Source organism: Stenella coeruleoalba, assembly GCF_951394435.1.
Source record: "Stenella coeruleoalba genome assembly, chromosome: 11".
Lineage (NCBI taxonomy): Eukaryota > Metazoa > Chordata > Mammalia > Artiodactyla > Delphinidae > Stenella > Stenella coeruleoalba.
This window is the reverse complement of record NC_137157.1, coordinates 10,332,320-10,352,515: the sequence shown is the minus strand read 5'-3', so window position 1 is coordinate 10,352,515 and position 20,196 is coordinate 10,332,320. Positions and strand designations below refer to the sequence as shown.

The window sequence follows — 20,196 nt, the reverse complement described above, 5'->3', positions numbered from 1 at the left end:
CAGGATCCCCTCCAGGCCAGGTGCCGTGTGTGTCATGTCTGTCCTCAATCCTTGAGCAAACCTGTGACGTAGGTATCATACCCCATTTTGTAGGTGAGGAAACTGAGGCACAGAGAGGGTAAGTGATTTGCCCAAAGCCTCACAGCGCTTAAGCAGTGGAGGCAGGATTTGAACCCAGACTCCTGACTATACTCTTAACCCTTTGTAACCCACCTCACAGGGCTCTTGTGAGAATTAAACGTGTTATCCATCAGTGTGCATAACACCGAGTTAGGCTCGTGGAAAGCGCTGGGCAGGGGTTAGCTCCAGCTCTGCCCATCTAGTCACTCTCCTCCAGTTGCCAGGCGCCTCGGGCTCTGACCTGGCTGCGTGGCACGGGTGCTAGTGGCTCTGAGCAGTTCCTTCTCTGTGTCTGTCCTCCGTCTCCCCATCTGGGATATGGAGGTGGTGGGCCAGCTCCCAGGCGCTGTGCCTCCCTCCGCCCAGCCCTCCCTCTCGCCGTCTTGCAATCTTCTCGGGCCCTGTGCCTGGCCACCTTCCACCACGGCTGGGGTCCAGCTGCCTCTGAGACCTCAGTGGGAGCCCCTCAGACAGTGGGTCCGAGGGCACATTAGAGATGACCGGAGGCCGGTGTTCAGGTGGCCCAGGCCCCCCTCTCCGGCCCCTGCTGGTGCCCTGGGACCCTCCAGCTGAGCGTGGTGGGTCAGTTGATTGGAGGTGATTGCCGGGTGGGAGATGCAGCCAATGGGATGAGCTCTGAGTCGGACACAGCTTGGTCCAACCCCAGCCCTTCTCCTCTCTGAGTCTGTTGCCTCCTGGGAAAGCGCAGATGATACTCTGAAGCATGGTGTCCCTCAATGCATGAGGATGAACCTGGCACGGGGCAGTGCCTGGCCTGGCGCCGGCCACCACCAGGGCTGCCTGCTTCTCCCTCCCACCTCTGCTCGGGTCAGAGGCAGAGAAGGCAGACAGAAGCAAGGCTTTTTTTTGGCCTTTTCAGTCTGGCTTTGCTTTGGGTCACATCAGACGTGGGAGGGGAAGTGGAGGCTGCAGCCCCGCTGGATGGGGAAGCGAGGGCCGTAAGAAACCAGGGCTGCGACGTGCCACGAGGCGCACGCCGGGGCCCGAGGAGCGCAGGGTGACTTGGGATGATTTGTCTGCCGGTGACCTTGGTCCAGTCACAGCTTTGCTGTCCTCTGGGCTCTTGCCTGTCTGGATGTGGAGGACTTGGGTTGCCAGGGCCTGCAGCTCTGTCGAGAGTGGAGCGTGTTAGGTGAGGCCGGAAAGCCTGACTGTGCCCCCTCACGTGGCACCCACTTGTGTGTGTGTTTGTACAGCTCTCCACACCTCCCGCCTGTCACACTCGGAGCCACCCTCAGCCACCCCGTCGCCAGCCCTCAGCGTGGAAAGCCTGTCGTCCGAGAGCTCCGGCCAGCCCCCAAGTGGGGAGCCTCTGGAGCCACCAGTCGTGCCCAAGAGCTCCTCAGAGCCTGCTGTCCATGCCCCGGGCAGCCCTGGCACCTCGGCCAGCCTCTCCGCCAACTCCTCCCTGTCCTCCTCTGGGGAGCTGGTGCAGCCCAGTGTGGACCGGACACCTCAAGCCAGCCCTGGCCTTGCCCCCAATACTAGGGGCAGCCCAGGTCCCCCTCCAGCCAAGCCCTGCAGTGGCGCTGCTCCCACCCCTCTCGTGCTGGTTGGAGACAAGAGCCCTGCGCCTTCCCCTGGAACCTCATCCCCACAGCTCCAGGTAAAGGTGAGTGCCTCATCCTCGCTAAAGGCTGCTGTCCTGTCTAGTGGCCGTGGGCCTGGTCTCAGGGCAGGGTCTCTGATCCTTCCATCGTTGCTGGCCCTGACTTGTTGGGTGACCTTGGCTGTGCCCATCTACCCATTCACCACTGCATTCATTGAGGCACGGCTCCCCCTCTCCATCCTTTCATCCATTAGCCAGACCTCCTGTCCATCTGTGCATGTCTCCACTTGCCTGGCCTTCCATGTCTTGAGGCGTCTAGCCCTTATTTACCTGCCTAGCACATGCACGTGCCCATTTGGGACGCATCCACTAGCCACCACTTAACCCACACATCCTTCCGTTCACCCTTCCATTCACTGAGGTCCTATTTGTGCCAGACCCTGGCACAGTGGCGTTGAGACCTTGTCCTTGCCCTCTAGGGGCTCACAAGCTGCTCAGGGAGACAGGCCTAGATGATTGTTCTACAAGGCCGCCTGGGGTAGAGCACAGAGGGGAGGGGATGACTCCCTTCTTGGGGTCATTTTCCTTCTCCAGAGGCCTCAGTCTCCCCTCCTATAGAATGGGGCAGATGGTGTTCATTGAGTCCCTCCTGTGTGTATGGGCTGGCCTGGGCTCCAGAGGTGAGATGACCGTGGCGATCCCTGCCCCCCAGGTGCTCACAGGCAGGTCGGGGTAGGGTACTGGGATGACTGCGCCTTGTGTAGAGTTTGTTTTGGGCGGGGACGGGTAGAGGAGGGGTCGGCCCTCAACAGGCAGAGGGCCGAGGAAACAGCTTTCCTGGGTGCTTCTCTTGTGTGCCACTGCAGGGGTGCGGACAGCCCGTGCTGTGGGCTCCCCTTACCAGGCCCCTTCCCAGGCTGGCCCCGCGCTCCATCCCCTCTGGGGGCTGCAGTGGGCACGAGGAGGGTCTGCTGGACACCCATCCCTGGCAGCTCGTTTTCCACCTGACCTCTGTGGCTGGTGAAGCACTTGTTTCTCAGTGTCACGCCAAGAACCAGGGGTCACCAGGGGTCAGGACAGTCCTCTGGGCACCTAGTTCATGAGGGGGCCTCTCCTGCCACCAGAGTCCCTTTGCACCACCAGGTTCTGATTCTACCTTTTTTCCCGTACTCTGCAGCCCTCTGAGGGCCCGGCTGTAGTCCTGGTCTGACCTACCTGACAGAGGATAAGTCTGGGGAGGAGCCTGAGCTGTTGGTCTGTGCACCTTTCAAATGCCACTTAACCTTCCCTGGCCTGGGCAACTGCCTCCTGTCCAACTCTATCACCACCTGCTGTGTGACCTGGAGAAGGCCCAGCCCATCTGTGGGCCTCAGGATGCTCTGAGGAGCCCCAGGGCTCCTTGCTGTGGGAGGTGGGGGAGGGAGTTGATTTTGGACGCCCCTCCCTTTCCCCCTACAGGCAGCTGCCTTTCAGTCTGTTTCCTGTCCTGAGGTCTGTGAAAGGTTGGTCTGAAGGAGTTCCGTGGCTGAGAACCCTTGAGGGACTCAGGGGCCTTTGGGCTGTTTGGCCCTGCTGGGCCCCTCTGGGTGTGACTGTGGAGGGTGTGGGCAGAGCCCAAGCGGACTTCCTCCTGGGGTGCTCCGTCCCTTACCCTAACCCCAGGATTCGGGGAGAACCCGAGACACTGGGGACAGGAGACAGGCAGGCCCGTTGGGCGGGTGCTGCCCTGTGGGGCCCAGACTATCACCCTGCGGCGCCGGTGGCCTGGGACTTCCCTTGCTTCAGATCCCAGAGCAGCCGCCAGCCTGAAGGATGGCAACCTGAAGGCTGGCACAGGTGAGGTGAGCGGGCTCCTCCCTCCCCCCAGCTGTTGGAAAGCCCGGTAAATACTCCTGGGAACACTCCATGGCCTCCAGTGATGCCTGGGGAGGGTGGTTGGAAGGTGCTGGCACTGCCCACGTGGCAGGCAAGGCCCGTCCCAGTGGGGGGCCTGCCCGGCTGTGCTGGCCTCAGGACAGGGATTACCCCAGAAGGACAGAAAAATGCAGAGCTAGGGGGCAGCAGAGGATGGGCAGGGGGAGCTGGGCAGGAAGGGAGCTACCTTCCTCCTCCCTCTACTGATAGTGGGTTCCCTGTTTTTGCTCTTCCTGGCTGGGGGACCCTGGGCAAGGAGCTGAACCCCGGCATCCCCGCTGGAAAAGGGGTGGTTGTGAGGCCTGGATGAGCTGCTATAGCTCTTTCCCACCCTACACTGCATGTCCTGACCACTGCCCCCAGCGCCGGAGGGCTGCCCCAGCCCGAAATAGAGTCTCACTGCAGCTTGGGCCCTTGGGAAGAGCGTGACCTTGAGCCAGTTACTTAACCTCTCTGAACTCGAGTTTACTCAGCTGTAAAATGGGCACGACACTACCCACCTTGTGAGTGGTTGTGAGAATTGAACAGGAATGTAGAGAAGTATCCAGTGCGGCGGCAGCACACGGGAGGCGCTGGGAAGTGGAAGTGTTTGTTGAGTGACTGAGTTCCTCAGAGACTGGCTGCTGGGGGATTCTGTCTCTGCCTGATTCCTACCGCCCCGCTTTCCATGGTCCCATGTGATCAAGCTGCCTGGGTCTTACTGACCCCTCCCTGACTTATCTTCTGCCACGTCTCCCTGCCTTTAGTCTTCCTGCAAGGAGAATCCTTTTAACCGGAAGGCATCACCCACAGCGTCCCCAACCGTAAAGAAGGCCACCAAGGGCTCCAAGCCAGCGAGACCGCCTGCCCCAGGACACGGCTTTCCGCTCATCAAACGCAAGGTACAGCTGGGAGCCCCAGACAACTGGCTGCCTGGGCCCCGGCCCCCTCCCTTGGCCGCCTCAGGCTTCCCGTGGGACTCTGCCACAGGATGGGCTGCCTGGGCAGCTTCCCTCAGATGCTGGAGGGGGGGCATGCTTGGGAGGCCCAGCTGGGAGATTTATGAACTTGCAGCCAGGGGGATTCTGAGCAGATTAGCTGCTCTGACCAAAAGCATTGGGTGATGCATTTAAATCGTTACTAATAATAGTTCAAGGATCTGAAGCGTTCACGTGACAAACAGCTTAGAGTGTTCTCAGGTTTCTCTGTCTAATAGGGTCACTTTCGCACGTTGTGATATATTTTCTCGAGTGGCAGAGGAGGGGAGGAAGTTGCCAGAGAGAAGCAGGAAGTTGTATCGCCCTCTGGGCATGCCTGTTGGAGCTGGGACCAGGGGCATGGCAGGGGCGTGGCTGTCCCTACACCCATCCCTTGCCACACCGGGGTGTGGGACGGAGCCAGGGCGCAGGGCCTGTGGAGGCCAGTGCTGGCCGGAGAGAAGAGGGAAGCTCCTGTTCCTGGCGGCCAACAGGTGGGAGGGCGGGCTGACCTTCAGATAACTGGGCGCTGTCGGGCAGGTTCAGGCTGACCAGTACATCCCCGAGGAGGACATCCATGGGGAGATGGACACCATCGAGCGTCAGCTGGATACCCTGGAACACCGTGGGGTCCTGTTGGAGGAGAAGCTGCGTGGTGGAGTGGACGGTGCGGGAGCTGCCGGGGGCCTGGCGGGTGGGACTCGGGTAGGGGGAGCCTCTCTTCCAGGGTAGGAGCCGCCGTGGCCCCTTTGAGGGTGGGGACTGCCTCCAGCCCTGGCCTCAGTGGGCATCTGGTTTCCAGAGGGCCGTGAGGATGACATGCTGGTGGACTGGTTCAGGCTCATCCACGAGAAGCATCTGCTGGTTCGACGGGAGTCCGAGCTCATCTATGTGTGAGTCCTCGCTCCCCTTGGCTCCTGGCTCCTCCCCCCAGGATCCAGAGAGCTTAGGACCGGGAATCTTCACCTTCCTCCCTTATCAGTGACAGCACAGGGCAGGCAGCCGCAGAACTAACAGTCACCTTATTCCCACCTTCCAGCTTCAAGCAGCAGAACCTGGAGCAACGCCAGGCCGACGTGGAGTATGAGCTCCGGTGCCTTCTCAACAAGCCAGGTGAGTGTGGCCACACCCACTCCCCAGACACCTGCGCTGGGGCCTGGTGACATGGAGGAGTGGGCTGGGGAGTGGACAGACCAGGCCCTGATGGGGATGCACGGGCAGAGCCTGGGAACAGGGCAGGGGGTGCTGCCTGGGTCATAACAGGTGAAAACTAAGCTCAAGCCACGACGGGAGAGGGAACGGCATGGCCAGCGTGGGGCTGTGACGTCTGTGGTGTTGGGATGGCAGGCCTGCAGAGAACACCAAGACCAGGAGCAGACTGGCTTGTTGTTTTTAGATGTGGGGGGTAGGAGTTTATTAATTAATTTATTTATTTTTGCTGGGTTGCATCTTTGTTTCTGTGCGAGGGCTTTCTCTAGTTGTGGCAAGCGGGGGCCACTCTTCATCGCGGTGCGCGGGTCTCTCACTATCGCGGCCTCTCTTGTTGCGGAGCACAGGCTCCAGATCCACAGGCTCAGTAGTTGTGGCTCACGGGCCCAGTTGCTCTGCGGGATGTGGGATCCTCCCAGACCAGGGCTCGAACCCATGTCCCCTGCATTAGCAGGCAGACTCTCAACCACTGCGCCACCAGGGAAACCCCCTTTTTTTTTAATAAAGTAATTTTTTAAAATATTTTTTTATTTTTTAAAATTTTATTTATTTTTGACTGCATTGGGTCTTTGTTGCTGCGTGTGGACTTTCTCTACTTGTGGCGAGCGGGGGCTACTCTTCGTTGCGGTGCACGGGCTTCTCATTGCGGTGGCTTCTCTTGTTGTGGAGCAAGGGCTCTAGGCGTGCAGGCTTCAGTAGTTGTAGCACTCGGGCTCAGTAGTTGTAGTGCACAGACGGGCTTAGTTGCTCTGAAGCATGTGGGATCTTCCCGGACCAGGGATCCAACCCATGTCCTCTGCATTGGCAGGCGGATTCTTAACCACTGTGCCACCAGGGAAGTCTCGATTGGCTTGTTTTGGTACCCTCCTCTCCTGGAAGGTGTGGGTGGGCTCCTGGCGGGGAGGGGTCAGGCTCCAGGGCCCAGGGCTGCCTTGCTGCGCAAGGCAGAGCAGGTACCTGTCCAGAGGCAGCTCTGGGCTCATGGCCGTTAGGCCAGAGCATGGCAGGGCTCTGCTGGCGGGGGGAGGGCCAGTGGAAGTGCCCCTGCACAGCGTGGCTCAGGGTGACTCTGGGAGGGAGGGATGGGATGTGCTGAGAATGGAGCGGGGCCATGGGAGGATAGGGTGTGGAGTCACACAGCCCTGCGTTCTGCCGCTAACTTGCTGGGGGCCCTTAGGCGGCTTCCTTAGCCCCACCGAGCCTCAGCGGCTTCATGTGTAAGACAGGGATGAAGGTGCCCGCCTGGGAGGGTATTCTAAGGCCCAGGAGCCGGTGCATGTGGAAACACTCTGTGCCCTATGAGGGGCTGATGGCTGATGGTTTTTATGTGGCTGAGCTGGGGTCTGGCCATGACATGGGGTGAGCACAGCTGTGGGCTGAGAGAGAGCACAGGACTGCGGAGTGTCCAGAGGCTGGAGCCAGGGCTTTTGACCGCTTCCTCTGGCCCAGGTGGTAGGAATCATTGTTCCCATTTAACAGAGGAGGAAATGAAGAGCCCGCACATTGGTGGTGGAGCTGGGCTTCTAGCCATGTCTCTGACTTGGGCATGTCCCTGCACACCCAGCCCCTCCTGCCGGCTGGGACAGTGGCCCTGCTTTTCCACTGACCAGGGAGCTTGGGAGGCTGGATGTGACCCAGAGGCAGGAGTGTCCCTGAGGAAGTCACAGAATGTCCCAGCTCTTTGCTGCCACCTATGAATCACTCCCAAATCTCTGGAGGCTGGGGCGTGGCCGCCGCTCAGAGGAAGCCGCAGCGACACCTTGTGGTCGAAATGGGGACAGCACCTCTGTACCCCAGGCCAGCCTGGCCCTGGGCTTTTTGTGTTGCTTCTCCAGTCCTCTGTGTGGTGGCAACACATCGGGGCTTGTCATCCTGTCCTGGTTGTTGCCTTTGGAGGGTGAGACTGGCTTATAAGGCCCCAGGTGGGCTGGAGATCCATAAGACACTGTAAGGGCTGTAGCTTGGATCAAAGCATTCCAAGGCTGGCCGGGTACAAGCACTGGCTCCACCCTTGCTGTGTGACACTGGTCAAGGACTTAACTTCCGCAAGCCTTGGTTTTCCCACACGTAGGTCGGGGACATAACTTACCCAGGCCCCAGATTTGGGAAGCAGCAGAGTAGGATTTGAACTAGGGTGGTGACTGAAACCCATGTTGTCCCCAGAACTATGCTGGGTCAACGGTTCCAGTTTTGGCAAGAGGTGGTGGTAGGGGCAGATGTTGTGGAGGGAAGGTCAAGTGTGGGCATCCCTCCCCTGGGAGCCTGTGGGCTGGGTGAGAGGAATACCGGGGTGCAGGTGGGCCTCTGAGGGTGGTTCTGTAGGATAGCTCAGGTTCTTGAGAGGAGGCTGGAGGGGCAGCAGGTGTCTGAGACATCAGGGACACCTCCTGGCAGGGCTCCCTGCCCCCAGGGACCCCTCTAGTCCACCCTCCTTCATGGCATTAGATGAATGTCCCAATATGCCCCTTGGGTCACATTGCTTCTCCTGCATGAGGACCCCTGGGGTTCCCTGTTATCTCCCCACCCCTGCCCCACTTTGGCCAGCTCGCCATTGGAGGCTCTCAGCAGACCCAGCCTGAATCCTTCCCCCAAGAAACCATCTAGTGAACATTTGTTGAATGAGTGCATGAACATAGCAGGAAACTCTTTGGCACGTGCTCTTCTCTGTTCTCAGAACACGTATTGTGCTGGACCTCCCGGAGCCCCCTTGGAGAGTTTTTTTGGTAGGCAGACTGGTATCCTTGGTCTCTCCTATGACAACCTTCATTTCTCCAAAAATTTGTAATCCCCACCCCTCTGGGCCCCCCTCCCCAGAGTGTCCAGCGTGGGGCTGGTCTGCAGCCACCCTTAGCACTTAGACGTTAGTTCCTCGCTTCCTGGGACTCATGTCCCCAGCTTTTCTCCTTGGGCAGAAAAGGACTGGACAGAAGAGGACCGGGTCCGAGAGAAGGTGCTGATGCAGGAGCTTGTGACCCTCATCGAGCAGCGCAACGCCATCGTCAACTGCCTAGATGAGGACCGGCAGAGGTGACGTGGCTGGGGGAGGGGTTCCCCGGGGCTTCCTGGGGGCGGGGCCCTCACTGCCAGTCATCCCAGCGCCGCCGTGGACTCGGAGTCTGGAGGGGCCTGAGAGATTACCTCGTCCTTCCTCCCGTGGGACACTCAGCTTCCCTTTCTCATTTCAGGGAGGAAGAGGAAGATAAGATGTTGGAAGCCATGATCAAGAAGAAAGGTGAGGCCCCTCCTGGGGTTCTGGCCCACTTGAACTCCTGGAGGGTGGGGGGTAGGTTGGACAGAGGGTTGGAGTGGGCGCTACAGGGACGGTGTGTGCAAACTCCTAGCCCCTGTTTTGCCAAGAAGGCCGTGTGTAGCAAGGCAGGTCACCCTACGGCCAGGAGAGTGGGCGTGGGATGCCCTGGTGCCCACAGGGAGGACGGTGGCATGTGGGAGCATTTCCCAGGGTGCGTCTGCCTTAAACTGTGCGTTCCTCCTTGAGATCTGCAGCTGGTCTAGGAGGGGTCTGTGGGACCAAACAGCAGGCCCTCCCGCAGATACGATAGTGCCCAGCATGGTTAAGAGAGCACTGGACTGGGAGGCATGAGCCCTGGGCCTAATCTTGGTTCCACCAGTGACTCATTTGGCGGCCTTGCGGTTAAGTCTGGGCTCCAGTTAGACTGGATTCCGGTCCCAGCTCTGGCACTTCCCAGCGGGGTGGCTTTGAGCCGCTTCACCCCTCTAGGCCTCGCTCTCCTTGTCCGTGGAATGGGGGACAAGGCACGCACCTCCCGGGCATGTGCTGAGGATGACTGAGGTAATGTGTATAAGGCACTTAGTCCAGGGCCTGGCCCCTGCATAAAGCTCGGTTGGTGCCAGTCTGTTTCAAAACTCCCATTTTCCTCGTCCATAATAAGCTAGGGGCTGGGCGAGATGATTTCTGAGGTCTCCTCTACCTCTGACAGTCAGTGTTCGTGTTGTAACCCACAGAGCTGTGAGCACCAGCCTAGGGGAACCAAGCCCTTTAGAGATGAACGTCTGCCACGCTGTAGGGCTCCCCCATTGCTTTCACGGGCGCTCGTCTCCCGATCCTGCCAAAACACTGGGAAGGGGTAGGGTCTCGTCCTAGAGACAAAGAACTGGAAGCTCAGAAAGGTGAAGGGGCGCACGGTTCCAGGAGAGGGGGTAGCGGTGGGCTGAGCCTGTTGGCCGGCGCTCCTAGGCCATCACCACCACCCCCCGGCCTGCCCCGATCGACTCTCCTCTCCCTTCTGCAGAGTTCCAGAAGGAGGCTGAACCCGAGGGCAAGAAGAAGGGGAAGTTCAAGACCATGAAGGTGCTGAAGCTGCTAGGAAACAAGCGTGATACCAAGAGCAAGTCCCCGGGAGACAAGAGCTAACAGTGCGGGCTGCCAGCTGGGGACTCCACCGCTCCTGGCTCGGCCCCCGGGCTGTGCTCTGCCAGGGACGCCCAGCTTCCCTGCAGGATCAGTCGAGGGGAAAGATGACTTAAGGGGAGGGAGCCTCTGGGTGATGGCCTCTCCCTCCTCAGGGTCCTCTGGCTCGTCTGGGCCAAAGAGTTTTCTTCCCTCTCCTCTGAGCCACCGGCAGCTGCGCCTCAGCCCTGCCCAGCCTGGCTGTGATGACCCCAGATGCTGGGACTGACCCAGGGAGCGAGCTGGCTCCTGGGTCCGGGGAGCAGCCGCAGCCGAGCACACCCGCCCTCGTCCCACCCAGCACCTGGCCTGCCGTGCCGGGCAGCTCCTCGGTCCCTCTTCCCTTCTGTGCCACGTGCAGAGGGGAGCCTTACCTGTCAGAGTCTCTGGGTCTTTCTGCCCACGAGGTGGGCCCGGGGTGGGCCTCTGGCCTGGGTCTCCCGCCCCGGCCCTGGTTCTGAGTCTCTGTCTTCCTTTCGGTGCAGGCGGCCCTGACTCTCTTTCTCCTCACTCAGGACCTCTATTTATGAAGTCTCTTAATTAAGTTCGAGGTAGTTACTGTGTCCTCAGACACGAATGGGCCTGGACAGATCCCTCCCTGTGTTGCTCGGAGTTCTAGGAGCTTCCCTCGTCTCCCCTCATTCTGTAGGAGGTCTCTCTGTCCAGGACACCGTGCCGGGGCGGGTGGGAGCCAAGTGCTGAGCCCCCGCAGGGAGGGTCCCGGGGACGCAGGCCCCAGCTGCGGTCTGGCCCCGCCCCTCGGCCAGGTCAGCAGCAGGCGGGGCTGCTGCCGTAGGTGCTAACCCTGGTCCTTTACCGCACTGCGGCCCGGCCCCTCCTTTAGGCTCTCCCCGCCACCCCAGGGCTGGGGCGCAGTGGACCCACTCCGGGTGGTCATCGCCAGCCTGTCTTCTCACACTCGTCTGTTGTCTGTTCTCTCCCGACTTGTTGCTGCCGAAGGACTCACGGTCGCTCGGCCCCTGGGATGGCTGTGGGAGCGGAGGAGCCGATGGGGGCCACCACCTTCCCCCCACAGAGTGTGCCCAGCAGCTCTTGGTCAAAGCACTGTTGCTGTAAGCTATTTCCGGGGTGCCCTCTAGGGCCCCCTTCCCTCAGCCCACCTGTGGGGAGAGGTTGTACTGTATTAATTTGAGAGGGTTTTCCTCCCCGACAATAAATGGAGACCACCTCAGTCGCCAGTGCCCTGCAGCCTCGAGGCGCCTTCCCCTCGCCAGGCCTGCCTTCTTCCCTGCCTCTGCCAGGCCTTGAGGCCGGCGTCTCTGCTTGCCCAGGAGGGCGTGGAGGGGCTGTCCACCGCTGGGGGCCCTGGCCCTCACTGCCTGCCCCCCGAGCAGGACCCCTTCCTCTGCAGGGACAGGTGGCTCCCGCGCCTGTGCAGCCCGCGGCCGCCTCCTTCCTGACATGCCTGTTGACCTGCAGCTGGGGTCACCAACTCCAGCGGCAGGTGACGCACGGGAACCGGGCTGGGTGTGTCCTGAGGGACGGCCCCGACACCCGGGTGGTGGGGACTGGGGTGAATGGGGGTGGATACGCCACAACTAGAGGGGAAGTTCTTCCTCATTTAAGTCAACTGTAGCCTGTGGGATGTGGGCCCAGTGGGGCCAGATCTTTCCATTTTTCAAGAGAAACTGGAAATCCAGATGGTGCGTGTGTGTGATTTGTAAATGTCGGCAACCGATGCGAATTTAAATCGAGGGCAGGCTGCTGTGGTGTCAGGGGGGGGCCGACTTTGTCCCGGGCTGTCCTGGGTTCTCTGGTTCGCTGCCCCTGGGCCACGTGCTGGGGCCTTCGAGGTGGAGGGCGGCTGTCCTCGTCATGTTGCACCCTTGGCCCTCAGGTTCTGGAGGGTGTGTGGATACAGCTTCTCATGGAGTGTTACAGAGCCCAGCCCTTGGTCTGGTCCTCTCTGTTTGTCTGTTTGAGGCTGCAGGGCCGTGTTTATTCTGCAAACCCAGACTTGGGTCATGTGGCCTGAGAAGATTATATGAATCCCTCCAAGTGGGATGGTTGGTTGAAATTTCTGAAATACTTTGATTTATGGGGACAGAAAAATGACAGAATACTGCCGTGCGCCAGGCCTGGGGCGCTGCTCCTGGGGGCGGATGTCTCCTCGGCAGCCCTTTGAGGCAGGCCGCACAGGCGAGCCATCGGAGATGAGGCTGCTGGGCTCAGACCGCACAGGCTGGGAGTGGACTTCCAACGCAGGACCCCTTCCGTCTGGGTCCCTCCTACCCCTTTGGGTTTCTTTCTATGGGCTGTGCGTTTGGTGGAAAGACAGAAAGCTAACTTTTAATCCTGAGTAGGCTACTTGCTAGTTAAATGACTCTGGGCATAGCATCTTGGTGAGCCCCGGTTTTCACATAGGGATAATGTACCATCACAGGCATTTATTGAGAATCAGCTGAGAGTGACACCGGCACCTGCCGTCGTGCCCGGCCATGGGGTGCTCCAGGAGCCTTCGTTCCATTTTCACTTGAAATGTGCAAAGCAGCTAGAAACCAACTGGGCTTGGAAAATTCTAACCCCTTGAACAAATAAGGTTTATCCCTCTGAAAACAAAATGGTGTGTGTAATGACCTACGTTAAATGTGTTTTATTAGCCTGTTAATCACAGTGGTTAAATATTTGCCCAAAGCTGTAAGAAGTCAAATAAGTAGGTCCTAAGACAGGTAGGAAGAAAGGAATCATATTCATTACTAAGTTCTGAAAACCTAACGTGCCAGACACAGGGACATGCAGTGGGTGAGGCCGTGGGAAGGGAGCCCAGTGGATGCCCTTAGACATACACCCAAGATGGTGAGACCTGGATCCTTGCTTTCACTGTGTGTGTGGCGCTTTCCCCAAGAAAAGACTCTGTGTGTGTGTATGTGTCTGTACCTGTGACTGGTCTCAGAGGCTCAGCTGACTGAGGATCCCTGGGCAGAGTCTCAAGGAGAATCAGCTCGTTTTCTGAGACGTGGTCCGTTTTCTAGGGTGCTATGTGCAGGGTGCCCTAGGTGGGGGCAGATGCTATACAACCATTTACATGGCTGAAGGCTGGGGTGGGTAGGCTGACCTGGGGGTGACCCTGCTTGGCAAGGGGGTGGGCTCCAATGGTAGAGGTTGGGCTCCCCCGCCCCCCTCCGGAGGCAGATTAAGTGGTGGCAAGAGCCTTCCTAAGTTCCTCACTCCTCTTGTGGTCAAGGTCTTCCATTTCCTGTAGTTTCTGCAGAGGGCATCAGGGAAAGCTGGGGATCAGGGAAGGAACTCCAGGAGCCATCGCAGATGGGAGGCTAGAGCCGGACTCCCGAAATGGCCGCAGCTGACCCTTTATTCCTGCTCACATCTCGTCCTCCACACTCACAGGGGTGCATCGCCCCCTCCCCGCCGGCTCCATTTCCCTGTTGCTTCTCCTACCTGCGAGATTTCAGTAAGGATGATCGCTTGGTACTGTCTGCCCTGCCCTAGGGCCTCCATGTCAGCCAGGAATTCTTTCCTCTCCTGGATTTCCTTTACCACTGGAAAGGGAAAGGGCTGTCAGTGTACAGGGCAACGGGGGCCCTCAGGCTCCCAGGAGGGATGGCAGGGACGGCAGGTTGCTTTTCTTGGGAACAGGAAGCAGTTCTGCGGTTGCCCCTCAGGGATTCCCCCCTCCACACACACTCCCCTCCCCAGCGTAACTGGCCCATCAGGGGCTCACGTTCTTCAAACCGGTCCAGCTCAGGGGCTGGGTTCTCCTGTCGCACAGGAGGGGGCTTTTTTTTCCGTTCCACTGGCTCCTTCCCGGTGGCAAAAATATTTTGGAGTCTTCGCTTCTCCTTCTCCAGATCTCCTGTTGGGCCCGGACATGGCCTAGTTAAGGCGTGAAGAGCACCCCCATTCATGGTCCGTGTTCCCAGTTGGGCAGGCTCGCTCCAGGGTAACGTGGGTAGGGCTTCTGCAAACCCAGCACCTTCTACCCTAGGTGCCCCTGAGCTGGTCAGTCATGATAGGCAGGAAGGGGTTGAAAGGACCCACAAGAGAACTTCGTCAAAACCCACACGTTGCCTGGGCGCAGAGCAAGGCTAAGAAAACTCAGTGACTGCCGCAGTGCAGCTGGGATGGGGAGGCTGCCTGGGAGCTGTCGGAGGGGCTAGCCCAAGAGCCATGTCAGGTGCCAAGTAGAAACGGGTGGGGGGGAACGACTCCCTGAAATAGGCTGCAGCGCAGAGGAGCCCTGGGTTCCAGGCACCGTGTGAGCTTCAGAGAGCAGTGGCCGTGATGCCTGACCGCCGAACATTCATCAGAGATGGGCGGAAACCAGTTAATGGTTAAAGAGAGTTCTGGAAAAATGTATGAAAACGAGCACCTAACTGGTTTCCCGTGCACCCTGAATGCCCCCAAGCTAACATGTGCTGAGGTTCAAGAGCATCGGTATAAACAACGTGAGAATTTGATTAGCTGCCCGCTCCGCGCTCTGCGGGCTGCAAGTCTCCCTGCCCCCTACCCCCTCGGAGGGCGGTAGGAGAGGGGCTCTAGTGGAGGCCCCTCACTTACGGGTGGCTTGGGGCTTGAACCGCTCCCGGCTGTAGGCCCCGTTGGCTTGGCACATGCTGGCAGGCCGGAGGTGGGACCGGACGGCCAGGATGGGAGGCAAGTAGATGGCTGGGGCCGGCTGCTTGGAAGGCAACACCCTCTGGCAGGAAGTTGGACTGCACTGTAGGGGGAGAGTGTCTCCTCCTGCGGAAGGAAGGGTCAGGGTGGGGGGGCCCTCCTGGCTTTTTTTTTTAGTTTATAAAAGTGGTCCCTACCTGTTATAACAAGTCAAACAGTACAGAAGGGTCTTCCCTTCTCCCCTCCGAGCCCCCCTCTACGAGAAGCCATGGTAACAAGTTGGTGGTCTCGGCCCATTCTTTTTGTTGCTTACATAAACATGTTCAAAGATACGTGTGCATATGTAAGATTCATGTTTCAAACACTGGGTCATACTGTATTCTATTCAGTAATAGACTCTTAACAGTCTATCACGGACATCTTTCCAGATCACTCCATTTATATATAACTTATTTTTTATAGCTGTATACTAGTCCTTAGAGTGGAAACATTATTTATTCAATGAGTCTCCTAGTTTCAGAAATGCAGGCAATTTCCAGTTTGTTTTTTTTTTTAAACTATTTCAAACAATGATGTAATAAACATTCTTGTACATCTAGCCTTCGTCCTGGTGCTTTTGTTTCTATAGATGGATTCCTAAAACCTGCTTGCTCCATGGGCAGGGAGGGGTGGTTTGGATGGTCCCTCCTGTCCATCCCCACTGCCTTGACCCACCCAGACCTGGGGCTCCTCCCCCAGGCCAGCCAAATGTGTCACCTCCTACCTGGTTGACTGGCCCCTCCTCTCAATTGCCTTAAAGCCCAGCTCAGCACAGTCCCCAGCCACTGTTCTGATCTGGCCCCTGTCTACCTCCCTTACATTTCCAGCCTTCTATCATCCATCTGGCAAATACGTATTGAGCGTGTACTCTGTGCCAGGCCCAAGGCACTGGGGGTAAAGTGTGAGTAAGATGAAGCCCTGCCCTCGTGGCACGCGCATCTGGGGTGTAGATGATGATAAAACAAGTAAAATATATAGTACGTTAGTGACAGTACAGCGATGGAGCACAGGGTGTGTCGGAGCAGGATTTACAGTTATAAATAGGGTAGCCAGGGAAGGACGCACGGAGACAGAGACATTACCCAAAGTGGTAAGAGGCCAGCCCTGCAGGTATTTCAGGGAAGAGCATTCCAGGCAGAGGGAACGGCAAGGGTAAAGGACCTGAGGTGGGAATGTGCCTGGAGTGCCTGAGGAACAGCCAGGAGGTTAGGGTGCCAGGAGCGGACTGAGCAAGGGGTGGGGTGTAGTGGGACTAGAGGTCAGAGGTCACGGAGGGCAAGAGACATACCGGGCCTCGTAGGCCTCTGGAAAGACTGGCTTTTACTGTGTGTGTGGTGGGAAGCCATCGGAGGGTTCTGAGCAGAGGAATGACATGAGCCCTTTAGGTGCCCTTGAAAATACAGCGTTGGGACTTCCCTGGCTTCCCAGCGGTTAGGACTCTGCACTTCCACTGCAGGGGGCATGGGTTCAATCCCTGGTCCAGGAACTAAGATCCCACAAGCTGCGTGGCACGGCCAAAAGAAAAAAAAAAAAAAATACAGCATTGGGGGTCGAGGGTACAGGTAGTCACAGTCAGGATATGGTTTGAAGGTCAAGCAGACAGGACTGCTGATGGGTTGGATGTGGGGTCTGGGAGAAAGAGAAAGAGGAGACAGGATGTCTCCGAGGTGTCTGCCCTGAGGAACCGGAAGGATAGAGCTGCCATTATTCCCCACTACCCTTCCCTTCTCACGCCCTCTACCTAGGGCCACACCATGGTTTATCTCTCTTCTCTGAAGAGATGCTGTGCTTTCTAGAATGTTCCTCCTACTCTCTCTGCTATTTTTACCTGTCCAGTACCAAATGCTACCTCTTCCTTTGGCTCAGTCTCAGTAAATAATTATGGCCCAAGTAATTCTGGGAGTTCAGGTGAAGGAGAGGAATTTGTGGCTTGCAACAGAATTTGAACTAAGCCTCAAACCAACAAGTAGGACTTGGTTAAGAAGAGAGGAATAGGGCTTCTCTGGTGGCACAGTGGTTAAGAATCCTCCTGCCAATGCAGGGGACACCAGTTCGAACCCTGGTCCGGGAAGATCCCACATGCCGCAGAGCAACTAAGCCCATGCATCACAACTACTGAGCCTGTGCTCTAGAGCCCGTGAGCCACAACTACTGAAGCCTGCGCACCTAGAGCCCATGCTCTGCAACAAGAGAAGCCACCGCAGTGAGAAGCCCGCGCACCACAAGGAAGAGTTGCCCCTGCTCGCTGCGACTAGAGAAAGCCCACGCACAGCAGACCCAATGCAGACAAAAATAAATAAATAAGATAAATTAAAAAAAAAAAAAAGAAGAGAGGAATAGAGAGATGATTCTAGGAGAAGAAACCAGACTCAACACCAATGCTTGGAGGCAATATTTTAAAGAAAAAACTTTTAAGGAGAACAAAACTTCCAGGCAAACTGGTGACTTGTGTTGCCCTAACCACTAATGCAATTAGTCCTTCAACTAATGTTGAGCGCCTAGGAGCCAAGGTACCATGGTGAACAAGGCAGACCCAGTCCTTGGTCTCCTGGTATTTACTTTTAGTGGGATTTCTAGCATATTCTTTGTAGTCATGTTATAGGGGACCCCAGTGATTAGTAGACTGCTGAGTATGGAGATTGAGTTACGTGACTCAGCCGTGTTGTGGTGATAGGCAATGGCGGCCTGAGTTGTCCTTGTCTACAATGAGGAAGGAGATCTGACTTCTGAACTGGTCTGACGGAGCCTCCATCCCTCTGCCAGTGCTGGGCAGGCACTGTCGATATTTGTCTCTCTGACTTTCCCATCCCTATGCCTCTGTGGTTGACCAGATGCCTCCTGATAGGTACCTTCTTTCTGGAGAGACGGCAATAGCTATTGGTAGATTCAAGTGAGATTTGGCAGGTTTGGACCTTCTGGCATCCTCTTAAAGGTAACTCTACAGATCTCTGTTCTGATCCACTACGTGTTGATTCAGTTAAATCTCAGAAAGCAAGGTTGTTTTTAAGATCTTAGAGAGCACCTTGTTATTGTGCCCATGTACATTCACTTTTTTGTTTTCCTTAAAAATAAATAATACAATGTGTGGTTAGAGGTGAGCTGTGGAAAGGTTTTGCATACTTTTCCTAAGTTGGAAGCCTGCCAGTAATCTTGTTCCTGCCAGCTAAGCTATGAATGAAAAAATCTATGAATGAGACACACACAGTCCTCTCCTCTGGCGAGCTCATATGGTATGTGTGTAAGAGGGCGGGATTAGTTTGTAGACTTGACAGCGTTCAGAGTATTTGGCTGGGTAGGAAGTCTCGAATGGGCTGTGATCTGTTGGGAAGGTTGGCTGGAGCCAGACTGCAGGAGGGGCTCATGTGCTGTGACCCACGTCGGGGGAAGAAGCAAAGACCCTGCAAAGTCAGTTCCCCGGGAGCAAGAGTCAGAAATACTATTCAATTTTTTTTTTTTTTTTTTTTTTTTTTTTTTTTTTTTTGCGGTACGCGGGCCTCTCACTGCTGTGGCCTCTCCCGTTGCGGAGCACAGGCTCCGGAAGCGCAAGCTCAGCGGCCATGGCTCACGGGCCCAGCCGCTCCGCGGCATGTGGGATCCTCCCGGACCAGGGCACGAACCCGCGTCCTCTGCATCGGCAGGCGGACTCTCAACCACTGCGCCACCAGGGAAGCCCCAATTTTTTTTTCTCTTTTAAAATGAGGTCCCCTACTCCTTAATATGGAGAAGCATGAAAAATGTGGCATAGGATCCCTCTGCCCTGGAAGCTTCTGCAGATGGCCTCTTACGTTTCATGGTGTCCATGATGTGGCGCCGTTGGAAGTTTGTCAGTTTGGATTCCTTCATCATCACTGCAGGACAAAGCACTTCAGTGAGGCTTCCTGAGCTGCAAGCAGATGCCTTTATCTCACCCCACTGAAATTTAACATTGTATCACCTCCTGCCCCCATTCAGCACTTGAGTACTTGGCCGCCCCCGCCCCCGCACTGCGGCTTGTGGGATCTTAGTTTCCCGGAACAGGGATTGAAGCCAGGCCCCTGGCAGTGAAAGCGACGGGTCCTAACCACTGGACCGCCAGGGAATTCCCTTCCTTTCCTGCTTTGTTTTTTTTCTATAGCACTCATCACTACCTAAGTTCTATGTACCTTATTATTTGTTACCTTCCTACTAGAATATTAGCTCCATGGGACCAAGAATTTTTGCTTGTTTTTCTTTTCTTTTTTTTTTTTTATTGCTGTATTTTCAGCACCTAGAACAATGTCTAAAGCACATAGTGGGCTTAAATTTTTTTTGTTGTTGAGTGAATGAAGGAATGAATGAACAAGAATTCATTAAGCATGTGCCAGGGGCTGGAGCTACAATTGTAGCTACAAATGTAGCCAAAACAGGCATCCTGTCCTGATGGAGTTCATGAACTAGAGGGGCAGATGGATGTTGATTCAATGTTAATTCAACGGGACACACTAGGTATCTGACTACAGGTTGCCAATGAAGGAAATTGACTACTAAGTATCTGACTACTAAGCCCACAAAGGAAAAGGTATTTGGTAGAGTGCTGGCGCCTAACAGTTGGTTGCACTGTGGTGGCGGGTGGGGAGGAAATAAAGCTTCCCTGGGGAAACTGAACGTGTCATCTAAGGGACGCAGGGGAGTTAACTACTCTAAAATTCTTAGTTCTTTGACTTTTGGCCACTTCCAAGTTGTAGGACCCCTGAATCTTTCTGAACTCCAGGCTTCTTATATGTAAAATGGAAACAGCAATTACTAAACCATAAGTCATGCAGGGGAGAACTGAGTTACAGAGAGTAACTGTGACCACCGCTCTTCTTGTGTCCTTTAACGCACTGACCTCTGAGCAGCTCGCAGGTCTCTGGGGTGTAAGTGGCCGGCTTGGGGCAGCGCCAGAACCCTGCTCCTTTGGTCACTGTCTCCACCCTCTCCTGGGAAGCCATGGAGGGCTCTGAGGAGGGAAAAACGCAACGACACACCCACTGTCTCCCAGATCCAACCTCTGCTCCCACACCCCCAACACCACCCATAGTTTGGGAGCAGGGATCGGGTCGCAAGAGAATCGTGATGCCGTCTGTGAACATCGCGAGAGTGCCCGATCCTCCCACCCAGAACAGATCCACTGGCAGATCCACACGCGTACAGACACCTCAACCTGACCTGGCGCCTGTGTCAGAGAAGTCCCCTCGGGAGGAAAGGGGAGTTAGGGTAACCGTGCCCGCTGGGTGACACGCCTAAACGGAAACCTCACCCTAAAGTAAGACCCCGGCTGAGTGGTCCCTCCCCACAGAGAGCGGAGGCTGCGCTCAGCAGATCGTAACCAGGGCTCTGAAGCAGCACCCGCGCCGGGGCGCCGCAGA

The 20,196-nt window shown here is 56.7% G+C and overlaps 2 protein-coding genes across 3 annotated transcripts in view; one reads left to right on the top strand and one right to left on the bottom strand.

Annotated features, from left to right (window-relative positions):
• MICALL1 (MICAL like 1) overlaps positions 1–11,876 on the top strand; it is a 28,069-nt gene extending 16,193 nt beyond the window's left edge. For both annotated transcript variants that reach the window (XM_079936284.1, XM_079936285.1), the window contains 8 exons: positions 1,338–1,753; positions 4,351–4,485; positions 5,101–5,227; positions 5,363–5,453; positions 5,600–5,673; positions 8,682–8,796; positions 8,955–9,001; positions 10,041–11,876. In XM_079936284.1, the coding sequence (XP_079792410.1) occupies positions 1,338–1,753; positions 4,351–4,485; positions 5,101–5,227; positions 5,363–5,453; positions 5,600–5,673; positions 8,682–8,796; positions 8,955–9,001; positions 10,041–10,162 (1,127 nt within the window). In that variant the 3' untranslated portion in view covers positions 10,163–11,876. The remainder of the gene's footprint in view (positions 1–1,337; positions 1,754–4,350; positions 4,486–5,100; positions 5,228–5,362; positions 5,454–5,599; positions 5,674–8,681; positions 8,797–8,954; positions 9,002–10,040) is intronic.
• An 11-nt stretch (positions 11,877–11,887) lies between these two features.
• Positions 11,888–20,147, bottom strand: LOC307193790 (UPF0193 protein EVG1). Its single transcript, XM_079936286.1, has 7 exons — positions 20,088–20,147; positions 19,677–19,787; positions 18,616–18,678; positions 14,735–14,917; positions 13,899–14,030; positions 13,616–13,716; positions 11,888–13,424 (listed from the first exon to the last, which is right to left on the bottom strand). The coding sequence occupies exons 2-7, from the start codon at positions 19,777–19,779 to the stop codon at positions 13,353–13,355; spliced, it is 654 nt and encodes a 217-aa protein (XP_079792412.1). The 5' UTR covers positions 19,780–19,787; positions 20,088–20,147; the 3' UTR covers positions 11,888–13,352.
• Positions 20,148–20,196: the final 49 nt, after the last annotated feature.